The following is a 19,676-nucleotide window of genomic DNA, read 5'->3' as shown; positions in this document are numbered from 1 at the left end:
CTTTAGAATCTAGTGTGTATTTTACACTTAAAACATTTAAATTTGGATGCTAAATTGTTTTTATTTAATTTAATTTTTGTTGATTTATTATAGAACTTATAACCTATTTACTATGTGCAGAGAAAAAAAGCTATGTGGCTTTATCACTTAAAGTTATTGACCTAGAATAACGTCATCCTAGTTGAGAACAAAAAGAAATACATTCACTTGGGACTAACTAGGATTACAGTTCAGGAAAACGGATTCAAGCAATCTTGAAAATGTGCTGTAAGGTTTTCCTACGTGGTGGCTGTATTCACAGCTTTAAGTGGCATGGGGCGTGGGGGGGTACATCATTTGTTAGACAGGAATTATGACTGGTGCTGGCAGAAGTTAAGTTGTTTTGTAAGAAAAGGATTGGGTATCTCCAGGCAGCTTGGGGAAAGGGGGTCCCCTGTAGGGTAGGTCAGCAGGGGCTAAAAATGTCTCAAAGGTATATTTGCATCCAAGGGTGGTGGCTTGGCAGCCCAATTCAAAGGCTGAGTTGTGGATCTGTCAGAACTCTGATTAACAATGACCTCCCAACTCCATTTTACAGGCCACTAACCAATGCCACTCCGTTTTGATTTTTTTTTTTTCCTTGACAAAGTGAACATGAGATAAGACATGTGACACAATAAATAGTACCCAAAACATAACATATGCCACAGGTTTGCCTTGTTTCTTTGATACTTCTTAGCAACATTGGTTAAATGCAACATATTTGCATGCAAATAGGTCCAGAGATGTCAAAAGTTTGAATCATATTTTATATTATGGAGGAAATGTGATAATACATTTATTAACTTTAGAAAGGCAGCAAAGCATACAAATGTAACATATATAAAGGAAATAAAAATTATCAGGAGCAGAACACATATTCAACTTACAAAAGAAACCAATCTTTATGTCAAAGGCTTTAGGGAAAAAAAGTCCTTCATTTTTATGTCTACTATACAGAAATATTGTTTTTTCTGGGGTTTAACTTGAGCTATTTTCAGATATTGTAATAAAAAGAGAAGTCTACGCTGTTCTGCATACTGATTGTCAGTATGCAAAATTCACCAACTGCCATAAAGGTCCCTGCGGTTTAACCCTCTCCTCCGTCTTTCTGAAGATATTTATAAAACCATCTGCTACTTCTGCTTATCCATTTATACCTCACCAGAAGATAATAAGGTTTATGGAGTTTTTGTTAGACATGATTTCCTCCTACAAATGGCTGTCTTAAAATGAATGTGCTCACCTATTAGGTTCCAGAAATATCCCTTAAGTTATTTAAAGAACTTGTAGGCCAGGAGCCATTAGAGGAGGCAGTACTTGATTAATAAAGCCCATTTATGGTCATGATAGCCTGTAGTAGGTTTGCACACAGTACAAAAGGAAAAAATAAATATTACTTAGTCTTAATTCCACAAGTAAAACAATTTGAGAAACAATAACCAGCAGATAACAGAATTCTTCCTTACAAATGAAACAGGATAACTGATTTTGCCAGGTTTCTAGTGAACAGAAATTCTCATCATTTTCTCATTATTAACCCCCATTCTACAAGAATCATTTTGTAAAGTGTTTCCATTACCAAACATGGACAATACTATGGCCAGTTTTTAATTTAAGATTAAAACAAACAAACAAACAAGCTGGGTACAAGTGACTTCCACCTGTCACCCCAGCTTACACAGAAAGAAGAATAGGTTGGAGGGTCTCCTTCCAAATTAGTCCAGGCAAAAGGTTGAGACCCTCTCTGAAAATAACTAAAGCAAAAAGGAGTGGGGCAAGTGGTAGAGCACCTGCCTTACAACCATGAGGTCCTGAGTTCAAACCCCAGTTCTGCAAAAACAAATAAAAAATGCCAGATGAGTGGGGTACCCGTCCCCACAGAGAAAGGAAAGCCACAAGATTTGAAGAATGAAGAGGAAGCATCTTTTGAGTTATGCCAGACTGGAAATGAGGATGTGGGGTTGCCAGTCTTTGCAAATTGCAGCCTTCATGGGGATGCCTGTTTTCCAAATGCTCTTTCAGCCACCACATTTTCAGCCTAGCATTTGACAAATCTCTTCCTTTGTTAACTTGTTGACAGGAGTTAACTTGTCAGCTATTAAAATGGCTGTGGTCTCTCTTCACAGTCTTTGATGGAAATGTGAAAAGTGTGAGTTACTACCTTTCACAATGCATCTTGTCAAGAGCCCTGACTTTAACTGGACTGCCCTTCCTGCAGAAAAATCCACCTTCTGGAAATCTAACGAGTGGTGACTGGTCCATCATAACTGTACAGAAATAGAGAGTCAGAAATAAAAGGGGTCAAACAAGGAGATGGCCACCAACGAATAAAGAGTTAAAAGGTGATTGTGTAACTCAACAATGGTGTGAAACTCATGGAAGATGTGATCCCCAACAACCAGACCTGGCAAATTATTTTACTTTAACAGAAGGAATGACTTACAAAGGGCACTGCAATGACACCAGCCAATATGGTCCCTATGTACAAGTAGACAGATGAACAAAAACAAGACAGAGAACCCTCCACCTGAGAAACAGAGAGGAAGACATGATGAATGCCCCAAAAGTTACCCCGAAGAACATCTCTGAAAAACCACACCTCAACATCAGACCAGCCACACTCACCAGCACCTCCTCCTGCCTCACTGGAACAAAGCTCCTATCTGCATCAAATTAAATCATCCCCTCTTGAGCTCCATTAGAGCCTATAAATCCATCTTCTGTACTTTCACTTGCTACCCTACATTCAGAAGGCCTTAAGGATGTGCTAAGAACACCAAGGACACCGGGAAAGTCACCCAGGGGATGTGCAGGACAATGAAACACTGGTAAGTTCATTAGTTCTTTATTGCTGTCTTTTAGGTAATAGGTTAAATGGTTAAAAAAAAAAAAGAAGAAAAAAAAAAGACAAAGAAAGGAAATTCACTGGTATTTTGAAGGCCAAAAAACTTATGCTTACATGGTAGTTTAAAGATCTACCTATATATCTTCATGTGTGTATGTGTATATATGTTAACACATGCAAGGATTTTTTATTGCAGGGACACATGTGGCTTAAATAACAAGCAACAAAGAAGTGACTATGAGGTATTACAAGGCTTCAGATCTCAGGATCTAACACTAAGATCCAGAATGTAATACTTGGGTTTTTTTGTTGTTGTTATTGTTTCTTCTTTTCCCCCAAATCTGAGTGACATGAATACATCCCTTCCCGGAAGGCTGTCACATGTAAAACTTTTTTAAAAGTATGCAAGTCCCAACTACAAAGGGTAATATTTTTTGTGATAGCTGGGAAGAACACTATAAATGCTCTAATTATGAAACAGCTGCTTTAAGCAATCAAAGAACGAATTTGGGTTCCAATTACAGGAGGATATGCTGATGTCACCTTTACATGAATAGGTCCTTCAGAGGACCTTTAGGAGGATGCTAACTTTTTTCTTTTTGGCAGTAATGGGATTTGAACTCAGGGCTTTCAGCTTGCTAGACAGACACTCTACCACTTGAAACATACCCCCATCCCTTTTTGCTTTAATTTTTTAAAAAAATTTTCAGTTAGGGTCTCCAGGTTTTGGCCTGGGAGAGATGAAGTCTCATTAACATTTTGCCAGGGCTGGCCTGAACTGCGATCCTCTCATCTTTACCTCCAAAATAACTGGGACTATGGGTGTGAGCCACTATGCCTGGTCCCAAGGACCTTCAAATTTGAGTCAGTGTACATCAGTTTGGTGAAACAATGGTGACATTTTCATGTAGGGATTTTTTTTTTTTAAGATATAGAGTGAATGGGAGGGCGAAAACTGAAATTAAGAAATATCAACATACTTCTCTTTCCCAAGGACAAATGGGAGAAGTCATGTCAAGTGTGGCCTTCCATCACAGGCTCACATAGACACCCCTGAAAGTAGCAAATGAGGTACTGGGGTCCCCTAGAAAGGGGATACAATGACACTGTACACCTACTTAAACTTTTTCATGTTAATTGAGCTGTATAGAAGGTAATACAGTACACCACAAGTCAATCAGAAAGAAAAAGTAAGCTTACATCAGGCAAATTGTTTAGGTTACACGGGCTCTCAACAGTTAAATGCTAATAATGGAGATAAGAAGAGATCCATTCAGCCAAGTGTGATGGTGTTCCCTTGTAATCCCAGCTACTTGAAAGGTGGAGGCAGGAGGATCAGGAGTCTAAGGCCAACCCAGGCAAAGTTAATGAGACCCTATCTCAAAAATAAAATCCCCTAGCTCAAGCAGAAGAATATGTGACTAGCGTGCTCAAGGCCCTGGGTTCAATCCCCAGCACCACAATAAAAAGACACATCAGATAATGTTACTGATTAAAATGTGCCATCTATTCCCTTTTAAATAACTACTAATCAAACCAAAGCAACAAACTTCTATTCTCAGAATCCAAACCATGTTTAAAAGTGTACAACAGTAATTAATCTCTCAATAATGACTCAGAGGTAGTACAAGATCCACAAACTCACAAATAAATTGTTTTAAATGAAATTAGTTAGAAGCACTTTCATAGGCAATGTATTCTAATCCTCTGTAAAATTACACATTAACCTATAAAATTTTTTAAATGTTAACCAGAATAATAAACAGAGTATTTCCTCTAATTCTGGATTAATGGGAGCTTATTTGTACATTTTTCTGAATACTACCATATACAAAGGATTTTCTAAGATGCCAACAGACCAAGCTCTATGCAGCTTCACATTTACTCACAAAAAATTAGATCCTACCCAAAAATTCATCATAGCAATAATTATCAAGAAAAACAAAATGAATAGTAATCTGTTAACTTGCAATTATATTTTCATGCATTCTAAGGCTGAGCTATATTTGTATTTTTTAAAGATTGAGTAAGTAGTAAGTGCATATATCTATATGGCCCTGGAAACAATAACACATATCTTACACTTATTTTATTCTTCTTAGGACTTCACTGGTAAATGTCAGAGTATTGTCTTAAAAAAAGTCCAAACCATGCTTTAAGCTGATTTTTATCTATGAAGACATGCTACCATTTTTGGCAGTTTTAAGTGTATTTAGGTTTCTTTATTTATTTTGAGGTCCTGGGGACTGAACCAAGGGGCTCCAGAATGCTAGACAAGCACTCTATCACTGAGCCACATCACCAGCCCATTTAGTCCATTTACTGTTAAGGCTTCTGTGCTTCTGCTAGAGGGCTACAGAACCATAGCTAGCCATTTACAGGCAGAGGTTCTGTCGTGTCACTTGATCTTGTTCCACTGGTCCAGTATAGAAACATTGAGATCTGTGTTGAGTTGGGGACATTTTTCTGATTCCAAAAAAAAGAAAACAAGAGACTCTTCATGGAATGTGACCTTTGAGGATGTTCTAGCTCTTCCTCCCATAGTTAGGATGTCAAAGTCTCAAATGTTAGTGAACACAGAAAATGACTAAAATCTGATTAAAGATTTTTTCAAGTCTTTTCTGAAGATGTATAAAACTAGACTAAATTTTAGCCTAGTATCAGTTAAGCATTGAGGTAAATGACAGTTTTGGGGGTACAGAGCTGGGATAAATTGGAAAGAGAATGACAAAAGATAGAACAGAAGCAGATGGGAGGGAGCAGGATTCCCTCCAACCCTGAAACACAGAGGAAGAAAGAGATGGGAATAGCTAGATTCCAGGGGTGCCTTCCCACAGTCCCCTAAACCTACAGTGAGGACTGGAGATATTCTGATGCTATGATATTAAGCTGGTTGGTTTCTCTGCCTCTTTTTCTGTCTTTTCTTTTTGTCTTTGAGGTAATCATCTCACTAGAGTGAAACTTAAATAATAGGATGACACTTTCCTAGTACTCTCTACTGATTTTATAAATAAACTGCTTAACAATTTTGTTCCTAACACTTGTAATACTTTGCATTCACAGAAGAATAAAATATGTTCTGATCCTAATGTGTCTGGTGAATTTCTTTAAGTGTCATGAATATTCAACTAATTTAATACTTTACAAATTCTCTAAACAAAATTGGTAAAAATGCCCTTGAAAAATGTCAAAAAAAAAGTCTACAAATAACAGACAATTACCACATGTAGTTTTTAATAAAACATTTAAAAATGCTACGTGTTAACTGCCTCGAACAGGACAATGTTGCATAATTTAAAAACTATTTTTATTAATACCATAAAAAAAATCAGTTTACTGTTTAAGAAAAACCACAGTCTACTTACTACTTGTATGTTTCAGAACGTATGTACTCGAAAACATGGGAAACACCAAGCTGGAACTGGTCAGCAATTGGGGTCACCCAGGGGTTGTTCTCTGCTTTGAAGACTTGCTTCTGACCAGTTAAATCCAAGTTCCCTGAAAAGATGAAGGGAAGAAAACAAAAGAGATGACCTTCAGCTTTTCTTTTCATCTACTGCAGATCAGGTCTAAGAAGTCCGGCTCAGTAACCACAGTATGATACCAAGTATCTTGTGGGTTGTTTCATTTTTTAAGAATTCCATATTCCAATTTATCACTGGTACCCAAGCAATTTTAGCAACAATTCTCTTGTTCAAGAAATTATAAGCAAATGAAGGAAGAGAAAGTGGAGAGGAGGAAAGAAGAAGCAAACCTGGAAGGAATTATTGCCAATGTAGCATACGCCTTATTTTTCTTGGTATTCGCTACATAGACTCAAAAGACTTGCTCAAGATTGAGAGAAGTGATAATATCAGAACCTTCTGAAATCCTATCTTGACAATGTCAAGGTGCATCTCTATTTGTGCTGGTGAATCCAAGTCTAACCTGAGCAACACCACTTTTTTTTTCCATCAAGCAAAGTAGAACCTGAATGAAGAAACGCAAGAATCTTACCCAAGTAAAATTATTATGGCATTACTCAAGTAGGCTAAGCACATCTCAGAATCAGCCCTAAGTGATTCTCAATGTGGTAATGATTGAGGCTAACATCTGTACAGCCCTAATCAGTTTACAAATTGCCTTTTAAAATTCCTTTCTTATTTAATTCTCCAGCAATCCTCAACATCAGTTATTAGTATCACTTTATGGGTGAAGAAATGGAAACTTAGGGAAATTAACTAATATGTCCAAGATCAGAAAATTGCTGGTCTGGGGACTTGAACCTGACTTCTAATCAGTTTTCTTTGTACAACAGAAGCAATCAGATTATATCTTCACCTAGATGAATAAAGATGGGCTAATGAAGGTCACATAAAAGCCAGCAAGCAGTACCTCGTCTGGATATCACCATTTGATCAGGCCACTCTAGGAAATGTGAGAAAGAACTTCCTCTAATGTGCTTACCTGTGCAAGGCAGACAGGGCAGAGGTTAAGCAGCAGAGATGTATATTGGCTTTACCTGCAACAGATTCACTAAAGACCTTTCTCTTACTCCTACTGTACGAGTCCACTTTCAGACTTCTCATGGTGCAGGGCTGATTGGACACAGGCACCCAGCAATTATTATTCCCAAGACATGACAAAAGTAACATGTGTGTCCTGTTCTGAGGTGTTACTGCCTATTTTGTCAAAACTGATAGGATCATGAAACGTATTTGCAAGTTGATCTGAGCTCTTGGCACTAAAGTATAAATGAAAATTCTTACTAGGAAGTTGAGGAAATATTTTTTCTTAAAACAAATAGATCCTTTGAATCTTTCCTCTTTTTTGTTATACGGACTTTTAACTGTTCAGAAAATGGAGAAAGAGAAATGATTGCAATTGTACAAAATGCTTTTAAAGAAAACAGATATTAGTAAATATTCAGAGAGTAATTCATCATGACCCTTCCAAGGAAAGTAAGAATTTGTTGGTATTAGCTGCAAAAATAAGCAGATATATTTCTCTCCAAGATTATCAATACTGTCAATTTCCCATCTCATGATGGTTAAACATCATTAGTCAGAGATTAAGTCACCTTGGAAATTGATGAGTTTGATTCGCTAAACCACAATCCAGAAAGCTGCCAAGGGCAAATGAAAAACCAAGAATTGCCCATACTCTATTTGGCTATTTATTGTACCTGGGATTGTCCTGGTAGGCAGAGGGCTGGGTTTTTATCTTTACTTGGGGAGGATGATTTTAGATTCAAAAGAGTGTTTTTGAGTGTTTGCCCAGGGCATCAGACCTCAGACCTCCTGCCTATAACTCCTGCATAGTCGGAATCACAGGTGTATGTTACCATACCTGGCTTAATGCTTGAGATAGTGTCTCACAAACTTTTTGCCTGTCCTTGAACTGTGATTTTCCTGACTTCTGCCTCCCCATGGATTAAAGGCTTGAGTTACCACACCAGGTCCTATTTCTCTGTATGTCTTACTTCCTCTTAGGATCGAGTTTGTAGCATTATGTTCTCTCTTCTGTATCATTCCCTCACTAATTCTTTTTGTCCAATTTCCCCTTTTCCGAAAAATTAGAATATAAATTTCTGAAGAGAAGTCACCCATTTCAAGACAAGCCTGTATTTCAGATGTGTCACGTTTTCCATGCACGATATGTACACTGTCTTCCACTCTGAGGATGCAGGGCCACTGAGGGAAGGAGCCATGTACCAGGCGACAAGTGATTGTGGTGCAGCAGATCATAAATAATTTTGGAATATAGGTGCTACAGGTGAGCAAACCTCTATCAAAACATCCCCCTGGACACACAGAAAATGTCATGAGTGTAACAGGGGACTGACCGGGGGCAGGGAACCAGCAGGAGAGGGGAAGTTGAGGGTGAAGAGAGGTAAATATGATCAAATACATTATATGCACTTATGGGAATATTGCAATAACACCTCTTTGAACAATTAACATATGCTAACATTTTTAAATAAATATCCTTACATATTGTCATCTTCCTAACTATGAGCTGCACCACTGACTCAGCATGGAGTTGACTATGAAACAAATGGCAGAGGCCCTTAGGAAAGCATGTGCATTCCAAAGTGAATGGGGTGGGGGGAAGAAGAAAAAACAAAGACATAAATTCTAAATTTATGGAATTAGGATGTAAACTAATTCCCAAGCAAAGAGGACTCCCCATTAGTGCCTATTCTGCCCCAAATCTCTTTTCTCCTCATCGTCCAACTCAGACTGCTGAGAAATACAGTCTGAATTTCTGGTTGGCAGAGTTCTACTTATTGAACAAATATTTTCCGACCTTCCATCATTCACACGCTGCCATGAGTTAACTCAAGTACACTGAGCTAACATGTTTCAGATGGAGATTGTAGGAATTCTCCTTCTCCTTCCTTCCTCCCTTCTACTTCTTTAGACTACTTTGTGGAAAAGAGCAGAAAAAGGGAAGGTAGCTATGTTTGGAGCACAGATCATTTCTGATCACTATTTTCAGGGCCATTGGTCAGTGTGAAAGAAACAAGGACCAGAGACAGTGCCTTGGAAAGATGCTACAGACCAGCCTCAACCATTCCAAATCTTCTCTGACATGACTTAAATGAGACTGTGAGGAAAAGAGACTCTCTTCTTTCTCCAGCTGCATCAAATATCCTTCCTGCCAAATTCCAAGGCTTGCTCCAATAATCTAAAAGTACTGGTCCAACATGAAGTGAGCAGCTTTCAATGGCCCATCCTTCAACTTCAGGCATGTATGCATATTCCTGCAGGGGGAATTGCAAAAGGGGCTTGCTTCTACCAGCAACAACCTAAAAGCCCACAGTCTCATGTGCACAGCCTCTTGTTAGCTACTTAACAGCTCCTTACTAAGTTTGCAGTCTTTTTAATGGTAATCCTCTGAAAATAATGCACTAAAATTATATGTGTCCCAATTGCTGCACATAGAAGACAGACCTATGGGAATAATGCCAAGAAAGGTCAGCCATACTCTTCTGTCTGAAGCCTGTAGCCCCCGAGAGATCTGTCAGTCCCAAGTGATGTCTCTATTTAGTGCTGTCAGTGGAGATGGGAGAGGCGTAGAGGACTGCTAATGACTTCTGCTAACTGAAGCACACAGGAGATGCTGGATGTGAGCTAGACACACTCCCTTCAGGGAAAAGGAATTGTTCACTGATGTCTGAAAGTCACAGGAAACTTAAAGGACCATGAGCTATTCATGAGCTTCTTTATTTACATCACTTGGAAACCATCTGCACATTCTGCTGGGGCAGATGAGGGAATCTGGGTTACTCCACACCACTCTTACTCATTTCAGTATCAAACAATGCTACGAAATCAAATTCACAGGTATTTCACAGAGATTCGTATGAAGTACGAAGAGTACTTCATATGAAGAGTATGAAGAGTATGATTCAAGTTCACAGGGGGAAAATAAGAGAAACAATAGCCTCTTGTTTTGATGCTGCTTGATTTTTTAAACAAAGAACCATTAAAACCACATTTAAATGTCTGCAGCAAACCTTGAAGGAGGAAACAATTAGGTATGATTAGGATGGAAATCACACATGAGCCCAACTAAGCAATGCCTCTTCAGAGTTATGATGGGTGCTTGGTGTGATAGGATGCTCTCCTTTTGTTTTTCAACTTAATGTCACTGGTGGATAACACAATCCCTGCTTCTGCATAGCTGTAATCCTCCCAGCAAGCTATTTGTCTCTCGGTTCTCTTACCTCACTCTGCGCCAGCCCAGCATGCAGCAATTTCAGAAGAGGGTTAATATAATTAGAGTAAAGCTAGGCCATTATACCATGTGAAAAGATGACACCCGTCTCATATTGGCCTAGCAACAAGTTCCCACTGCCTCAGCAAAGCTCATCCGTCAGCTGTCTGGGGTAGGTTCCCTTTTAAGTAATAACATGCAGGATGCAGCTCATCCTGCTGTCAGTCAGCCCACAATCACCCTAGCACCACACGCTTCAGTGCGTCCAGCGAGGAGCCCTCACCCATCGCCTTTATTAGAAGGCTGAGCAGCGCTCCAGTGGTGTTCTAACAAGGATCAGGCAGCAGGATTAAGCGCTGTGACAAAGAGGATCTAATAAGCTCGAAAGTGGTGCATCTACAGACACACTGGCTGGCTCCCAGACACAGACTCACTTTGCTCACTCCTCAGTTGGGAGGCGCAGGCCACTGGGGAAGCCAGGCAGCACCGTGATTAGCGGTGACCCTCTGACCGATGCTGCTATGAAGATCATATATCACTCAGAGGCTTATTCTGCAATTGCAAATTGGATTTTTCATTTTATTACCTGCAAAAGGACCACATATGCTTCTTTCTCAGGCCTCTAGTACAGCAAGCTTGGCCATGCAATGGTAATTGTGCAAACACTAAATCATGCAAAAACAATCATTCTCCTTGCTAGTTATAAATGTGATTGAATGTAATAGGCATCTGAGGCCCCATTAATAAACACACTCGTTTTCACCTATGGAGATTGGTTGTTTCCGAAATCACACCGTAAGATTTCTTCCTGAAATCCTAAAACATGTGGCCAGGAGTATCATATATCACACAGTATGCAATTGGTGGAGATCTGAGTAAATCTGTCACGTCATCAAAGCAGCATTTCCCCCCTTCCTAATTTCAAAATCATGCCGCAGACAGCATTTAAATTAACGCACTCTAAAAGCTAGGCTCTCTTCACACACTCATAAAAATCTAAGGCCACAGTCTAACAAGGTTAAACTAGAAAACCATGGCTCACTGGGTAGTCTACCATTAGTATACTAGATTTGCCCAAACCCAGGTAATTGATTTGCTCATGAAGGGATCAAGATGGGACACCATGACAGCTGAAAGATCATCTCTGCTCTGCAGTGAATCCCCACTTGGAAGCTAACCACAAATGCTTCCAACACAAAATAAAAGCTGCATTTAGGACTGCTTCATACATAACAGGATAAATCTCTAAAAAAAATGTTTATTACAACATGCCAGGCTACTAATTACAGAAATGTGTGATAATAGATAACGGCTAACATGGAATATTCCTATTTTTTCCTACTTCTTTTTTAGTGAGTGGAAAATGATATAAGCCTATATAAAAGGATGCTTATAATGTCATAATAAATATTTGCAATAATTAAACAATGGTATCAACCAGAATGTTCATTACCAGGTTATAAGCAGAATAATGAACAGCAATACTATGAAATTCTGTTCAATCATTAAAATAGACTTATCTGTATATGTACCCAGAGAGAGGTCTACACTATAATTTTTTAAAAGTAAGGATACATTGAGTTTTCTATGATCCAGTTTTTTGAACAAAAGACAGAAGAAAAAAAATCCCATGAGACATTAATGAATAAATGCTTATGTGAAAAAGGAGAAAAGGATACATATAGAAGCTATTGATGGTGGTATTCTCAAAGAAGGGAAATTAAGATGAGGCAGGGATATGAGCCAAGAGAACAAAGAGTAAAATGCATGTTTTCTTTTTCAAGAATTCACGTTGATACAAGTATGGATAATTTTCATAATTAAAAAAAAAGATTAGAGATTAAAAGACTAAAGTATATTGAAAGGGAATTTGTTAAAAACAAATTCAAAATACATGGTGGGCACTAATTGGTAGAAAGGAGTGTATCTTATTTAAAACTGCATCTTACGGCAGTAACCAGCACATCTGCATTATAGGTGACGGTCTATCAAGCCTTAAACAGATTGAGGCCCTAAGTCTGGGGCTGCTTCTCCCTTTGCGCATCATCAGAGCAATCAAAGTAAGCTGGGATGCCTTCTGACAGCTTTCAAATTTATTCTGCAGGGAATGCAAGGCCACCCTGTCACTGGCAATTGTCTGCTTACCCTTTCTGGCAACCCATTTTTAAAATAGGCATTTTGCTCATTTAGTGCATGCAATAAACGTCTGCCTTATGATACATGCTAAAATAAACCGTTATTCTTCTGAATTACTCAGGGGGAAGTGTACCATTTAAATTAAAAAGATTTTAAAAACAAAAACAAAACCACCTGGCCAAATGGCTCCCACAAAGGCAGCATGTGATTTATGTGTGTGTAGGTGCAAACACATCCGGAAATCCTTTTCCCAATGAAGAAAAATAGCACTTTACATTGCTTCCATCTGATGCTCATCTCAGCCATTTGATTTCTGTGGTCCAGGTTAAGATGGAACAGAAAGAGTTCTCAGTCATTTATAAATATGATTAACCTGCAACAGAGCAGTGAGCATTCCCAATGCACACCACCACAGTAGCTTTATTTTGCAAGTGTGTATGGCTGTTAATAAATAATTCATGTTTTAAGCTTGGCATTCACTTAGGATTTCCCTCTCTTCTAATTGTGAAAGGCAGTTTCATTTTTGCTTGCCAGACTTCCCTTTGTGTTGTTCCTGTAATGTCAGGTCATACAGAAAAAAGTCCGGTGGTCCCGGGTCCGGATGGCACACACCACTCACTGACTTTGTGAGCAAATCCTGTCCTCTGCTGAGCTTCAGGTCCCTCATCTGCCAAGTGTGGGTAATGGACAGGATTGTGGACAGGAGCCAGAGTGTATAGAAATTGGTTCTCTGAGCTAGAAAGCACTATGAAAATATAAAACTCTATTTTCAGTATTATTTTAAGTGAAGTTTGCAGAGGAGAGAAAATGTGTATTTGGAGGATATTTTCCTAATACAAGAGTTCTCTCAAGGAATTCATAATCCCCTCAATCTGAGCATGATCTCTGAATGCAGGCACTCTTCTGAGGACATGGTACTTCTAGTTCATTCAGGTCTCAAAGGTCTATCACCAGAAGTGGGGCAAAAGTCACTATTTCAGAATAGTGACTTTATTCCTAGAGGACTAAAAGGTTTTTTGTGGGGTTTTTTTTGGCAGTACTGGGGATTGAACTCAGGGCCTCAGGTGCTCTACCACTTGAGCCACATCCCAGTCTTTTTGCTTTTTAAATAGGATCTTGCTAACTTTTGCTTAGACTGGCCTTGGACCATGATCCTCCTATCTGTACTTTCTGAGAATAGCTGAGATTACAGACATATGCCACCCTGCCCAGCAGAGGACTAAAAGATTTCTAAACAGCAGCAGTCTGCTGCACAGCACTGGAGGGGTCCCCTGAGTTCACTGTGCAATTCCTTGTCATATTCCTCACGATTGTCAATCCCCAGGCCTTCCCAAGCACATGGAGCTGTGTTGAGGACATCCTTTTGGCCTCTTCAGAAGCAGGAAGTGTCAGAACTAATGGAGACTCAAGTAACCTGGGACACCCAGGGAGAAGTCATTGATTAAGTAACATAAACTAACAAAACAGTGAATGTTCAAAGAATAAGTTTCAGTATCACTACCTTTTATACCATCAACAAAGTTATCATAAACCAGTCCTTTACTACAGCTGTTATAAAGATACAGGAATGCCACCTTAATGATAAAATATTTTTCCAGCTACTTTAGCATCAACTTAACACTTTATCTCAGACCCCTCTGAAAATTCCCCCACAGGCAAGACTTACTATTAATAATAGTATAGCTTGATTGCCTTGTTATACTGGAGATAGAAATAATTTGTTTCTCTCTTCCTACATGGTCCTGAGGCCCTAATGCTCAAGGGGCAGGGCTTATTTCCTATAATATACTGCCCAGTAATTTTTATTCCATCACATGTCTTTGCAAGAGCTACAGCACACTTCCAGCAACACTTGCAGAGTCTATGTCAGGTGAGGCAGTATTAGAAGAAGAAACATTAGAAGATATAAACTCTTATATCTATAGGTAAGAGAGAAGATCTAAGATAGTAACGGCCACTTACTCTGTGAACACATCATGCTATCAAGACCGAGCTATATTTTACTCACAAATTCATATACTTCTTCCTATCAAGCTGGCATAAAACCAACTAGAGCTGTTCAAATTGAGAACTTTTTTCTGAACGGCAAACTGACAATATATACTAGGGGAGATAAAAATGTTCATACTCTTTAACTCAGTAATTCCACCCTAGTAATAAATTCATGCTGAGGAAATAAACATAGGTACTCCAAATGATTTTTGATTATACATTTTCAATCCAGTGTTGCTTATTTTACCTACACAAAAGAAAACTACTCAAATATCAAGAGTTGGTTAATAAATTTGAAACACTTACAGGATGGTATAATATATACTCATAAGATTAAAAAGGGTTTCAAATAAAATTTAATGACATGGGGTAACGGTCATGACATTAATACTGAAGGCTGAAAAAGGAGGCTATAAAGGTCATAACATGGTCATAAATTTTAAAGGCATGAGTGTATATGCCGAGGTGTAGGAGAAAAGACTAGAATATACACATAAGTATATATGCATATGAACAAAGAAAAGCATAGAGTAAATAAACTTAGGACTGTAACTGGCTATTTTTAGATAATGGGATTATGAACGTCGCTGTTTTAAGAAAACAGGAGTTTGCAACCATGATTGAGCATCAGAATTTTCTGAAGGACTTGTTTCACCTCCAGAATTTGGATTTCATGGTTCAAGGAGTTTGTCTTTCTACCATGTTCTTAGGGAATGAAGACATTTCTGTTCCATGTACCACACTGAAAAATCACAAATTTAAATAAAACTCTACAGTTTTGAAAAGCAAAATATTTATTGAGAGTACTAAAAAAGAAACCTAAATTTTTAGATGCAATTATGAGTTCTATCAAGGATGTCACCCCCCTAAACCAATGCATGCTTACCCTTACCATGATCTTCACCATCATAATTCTATTAGCTATTGTTTTTTGAGCATATACTATGGCCAGGTATTGCTGCAAGAACTTTGCAGACAAGAAGTCACAATAATCTTCCATGGAGAACATTCTTATGTTCTTATCTTTAAAAAGAAATAACTGACATTTATTGGTTTTCAGACCTAGACTCAAGGTAGTCAGCAGTGCTAGGAATCAGAGGCCTGTTTCATATGTACATTTTCGAAGGTAGAATTTATTGAACAGTGTTTTAAAAATCAATATGATATGGTTTAAGAGCACTGGGGAGGCATACTCAAAATCCAGTCATTCATCTCTCTCATGGGACTCAGAACTCTATCATCAGAACCATTCGTTTTGGTTTGAAACCTCTGTTGGCTCCAAGAATTTTATTTTTAAATTAAAATGGAGTAGTACATTAGGCAGATAAACTTTCTTTTTGTGTTTTCCTTTTTATTTATCTTCTAGGTTTTTTTTCCCACTTTGTTGGTTATTTAAAAAAAAATCCATTACTTTTACTACTAGCTTGTTGGTTAGTTTTTTTGTAAATTTTTGTTGCATTAAGATACCTATAACATAAAATGTATCATCTGAGTTATTTTAAGATTACAGTTCAGAGATATTAAATACATTCAGAATTTTCTGCAACAATCACCACCACCCTCCATCTCTATAATTCTTTTCCTCTTATAAAATAGAAATTCTATACCTATTAAGCAATAATTGCCCAGTTATACCTCTTCTCAGCTTCTGTCAACAACCATTCTACTATCTGTCTATGACTCTGACTATTCAATATATTTCATCTGTGGAATTTTACATTTTTTTTGTACTGACCCGTTCACTTCACACAATGCCTCCATGTTTCATCTATACAGTAGCATATGCTAAATTCTCCTTCCTTTCCTAAGGCCAAATAATATTCTATTGAATTTACACACCATGTTTTGCTAATCCATTTATCTGTTGACTTGTATTTGAGTCACTCCCATATTCCAGTTACTGTGAATAACTCTGATATAAGTTTATATATACACTCTGTGTATATATGTGTTTATTTTATTTATTTATTATTTATTTAAGTTTATTTATACACTCTATGTATAAATGTTTTTGAAACCCTGCTTTCAATTCTTTGAGGCACATGTCTAGAAATGAAACTGCTGAATCATATGGTAACTCTATATTTAATTTTTTGAGGAACAGCCATATTGTTTTCTATAGAGGCTTTTCCATTTTACACCCCCACCAACGGTGTATATACAAAGGTTCCAATTTCACAGCCTTGCCAATACCTGTCACTCTCTGTTTTTGTTTGTTTGCATTTTTGTCATAGTCTTCTAATGGGTGTGAGGAACTATCTAACTGTAGTTTGATTTGGATTTCCCTAATGAATGTAAAGCTTTTTTCCAATAGCTTATTAGTCACTAGTCTGTCTTTTCTGAAGAAATAGATATTCAAGTCTTTCTTCCATTCTTCAATCAGGTCGTGTGTTTTTGTTGTAGAATTTTAGGAGTACTCTTCTATATATTCTGAGTATTAATCCTTTATAAGACATATTACTTACAAATATTTTCTCCCATTCTGTGTCTTTTGATTACACTTAAATGTTCATAAAGCTCACTTTGTCTGTTTTTTCTTTTATTTCCCCTGCCTTTGGTATCATATCCAGAAGTCATCCCCAAATCCAGCGTCATGACGCTGTTGCTCTATGCTTTCTTCTAAGAGTTTTCGAGCTAGTTCCAGTTCTTCTATCCTGGCCCTTGACCCATTTTAGATTAATTTTTGTATGTATTCTTAGGTAGGGGCCCAACTTCATTCTGCACATGGATATCCAGTTTTCTCAGCAGCATTGGTCTTTTTTCTACTTGATGATCTTGACATTCTTGTCAAAAATCATTTGACCATGTACATGAGGGTTTATTTCTGGTTTCTCTATTGTGTTCCACTGTTCGCTGTGACTGCCTTTATGCTAGTGCCACTCTGATTTCTTTGGAGTTTTTTGGAGGTGCTAGGGATCAAACCCAGTACTTCAAGCATGCTGCACAAGCACTCTACCACTGACCAATAATACTGTTAGCCTCTTCCGCTCTGTTTTGATAACTATGACTATGTAGCAAGCTTTGAACTCAGAAAGCATGAGTCCTCTAGCTCTGTTATTTTTCAAGATTGTTTTGACAATCTGGGGCCCACTGGGATCCTGTATAAACCTGAGGATGGGTTCTTATATTACTATAAAAATCACTGAGATTTTGACTACATTAAATCCATAGATTACTTTAAGGAATATGACATACTTTTATTAATAGGGCAGAGTACATATTTTTAACAGAATACACTAATAAAAGCAGACATTTTGCTATTCAACAGTCAAAACACATAGTGGGAGGATGTTTTTATTTAATCTGATAATTTATCTGTTTTTTTTTTTTAAGGAAAAAAACCCCTCAAATGTTGAAGAAGTCATTTTTAAAAGAATAAAATTTCATTAGGACAGATTCCTTAGGAAAATTACCACACAAATGATGGAAATTGAAACTATCTTTAGAAAATTATTATTAGAGGAAAATGAGAAATAGGTTAGAGTCTAGAGAGGACACGGGAAAGGAGCCCTATAGAGCAGGCAGGCTAAGGGAGGTGGATAAACAGTGTGGCAGGGTATAGAGAGTGAGCAGCGTGGCAGGCCACAGTGTTTTGAAGAAGCATGGAATTCTCTAATGTGCCATATTTCATCTATCTTTATTTTCTTAAATGGAAACTTCTATACTATTGCAGCCATGACTCACATTTCATAAGGAATATGACTGGTTATAAGCACTTCTGAGAGACCTTACTTTTTGATAGTTTTAAATGTTGCTTTCTTTTTGCTGGGGTCAGGGTAGGAAGCAATAAGATAAACCCTCCTGGTCCCTATCTCTTTCCACTTCCCAGGACACTATGATATGAGCACCAAAGGGAGACTGTGGTCAGATGTGATGAAGAGACCTAAGACTACTGCCTTGCCACCAAACATTTATAATCAGACCTTGACCGCTGATCCATTACCTCACGTACAAATAGACTTACTGTGATGCAACTTCCAGCAGGAGCCTGAGCACAATCTAGACACACACATAACTATAGAGTCCTTTAAAGAGGTCTGGAGGTATGGGAATTATCAAAATTTAATCTAAAAAATAAGTAAAAAAGAGGAAATATCTTTCTACAAATCATAGGGGATAAAAGGCTAAACAAATACAGACTAATGCAATCAGTGTGAATATGATTGCACAGTCTTAACAATACTCATCTCAACAGCATTCCGAAGTGGCAAACCTTCCATTTTCCATGCCTGACCTCACTAACTGGTGCTAAGAAAGTGTGGAGATTTTTCAGCCAATAAAACTCACACTGAAGTTTAGGTGTCACTGAAATGCACTCCAAGGCACTTGCTCATATGGAAGTATGAAATGAAATTAACTTTATTTTTTATTTATATATAAATACCCTTGAATCCAATTTTATTAAAGGTTAAGTAAGGGATCAACCTACTACACAGAACCTAAACATAAGTTATATGTAAAAATGGCTTGTTTCAGCTTTGCTTCACACTGGAGAGCTTATATTTTTATTACTTTGGTGCTATGTGTTATACTCTCTGCAGAGGCTGTAGCTGGCAAGGATGTGGATATTATGTCACATAAAATATGTATTAAGATAATTAAGAATGGTGAGTGACACAATTACCAAGTCTACATAAAATGCTGCAACAATTTTAATTTTCAATGTATTTGAAAATTTTCACACACAAAAGAAAACAATCTAAATGTTTTAGGTTATGTATTAACATTCCATTTTAATGAGTGTTGATGAAACTTATTTTCACTGTTTTTTATGATTAACATGAATATCTGAGAAGGAAGCAATGTAAGGAAAACCATACCTACCTGAAAGTAGTATTTTTACACATTCATGTGATAAACACACACATACACATACAGAGTGTACCTCAAAAGGAACACAATAAAACCACAAGTAGACAAAAGGTAGAAATCACAACCTTCTACTCAGATAATAACTTATATTGTTTTTTATCTATATAGG

At 37.6% G+C, this 19,676-nt stretch overlaps 1 protein-coding gene across 4 annotated transcripts in view; it reads right to left on the bottom strand.

Moving 5' to 3' along the window:
- Rsu1 (Ras suppressor protein 1) overlaps window positions 1-19,676 on the bottom strand; it is a 197,292-nt gene that overhangs the window by 92,818 nt on the left and 84,798 nt on the right. For 2 of the 4 annotated variants that reach the window (XM_074056593.1, XM_074056591.1), the window contains exon 8: window positions 6,232-6,364. The exons of the other annotated variants lie outside the window; for them this stretch is intronic. In XM_074056593.1, coding sequence (XP_073912694.1) covers window positions 6,232-6,364 — 133 coding nt within the window. The remainder of the gene's footprint in view (window positions 1-6,231; window positions 6,365-19,676) is intronic. 4 annotated transcript variants of the gene reach the window in all.

Source organism: Castor canadensis, chromosome 15, assembly GCF_047511655.1.
Source record: "Castor canadensis chromosome 15, mCasCan1.hap1v2, whole genome shotgun sequence".
In the NCBI taxonomy this organism is placed as follows: Eukaryota; Metazoa; Chordata; class Mammalia; order Rodentia; family Castoridae; genus Castor; species Castor canadensis.
This window is presented reverse-complemented; position numbering and strand designations above follow the sequence as displayed.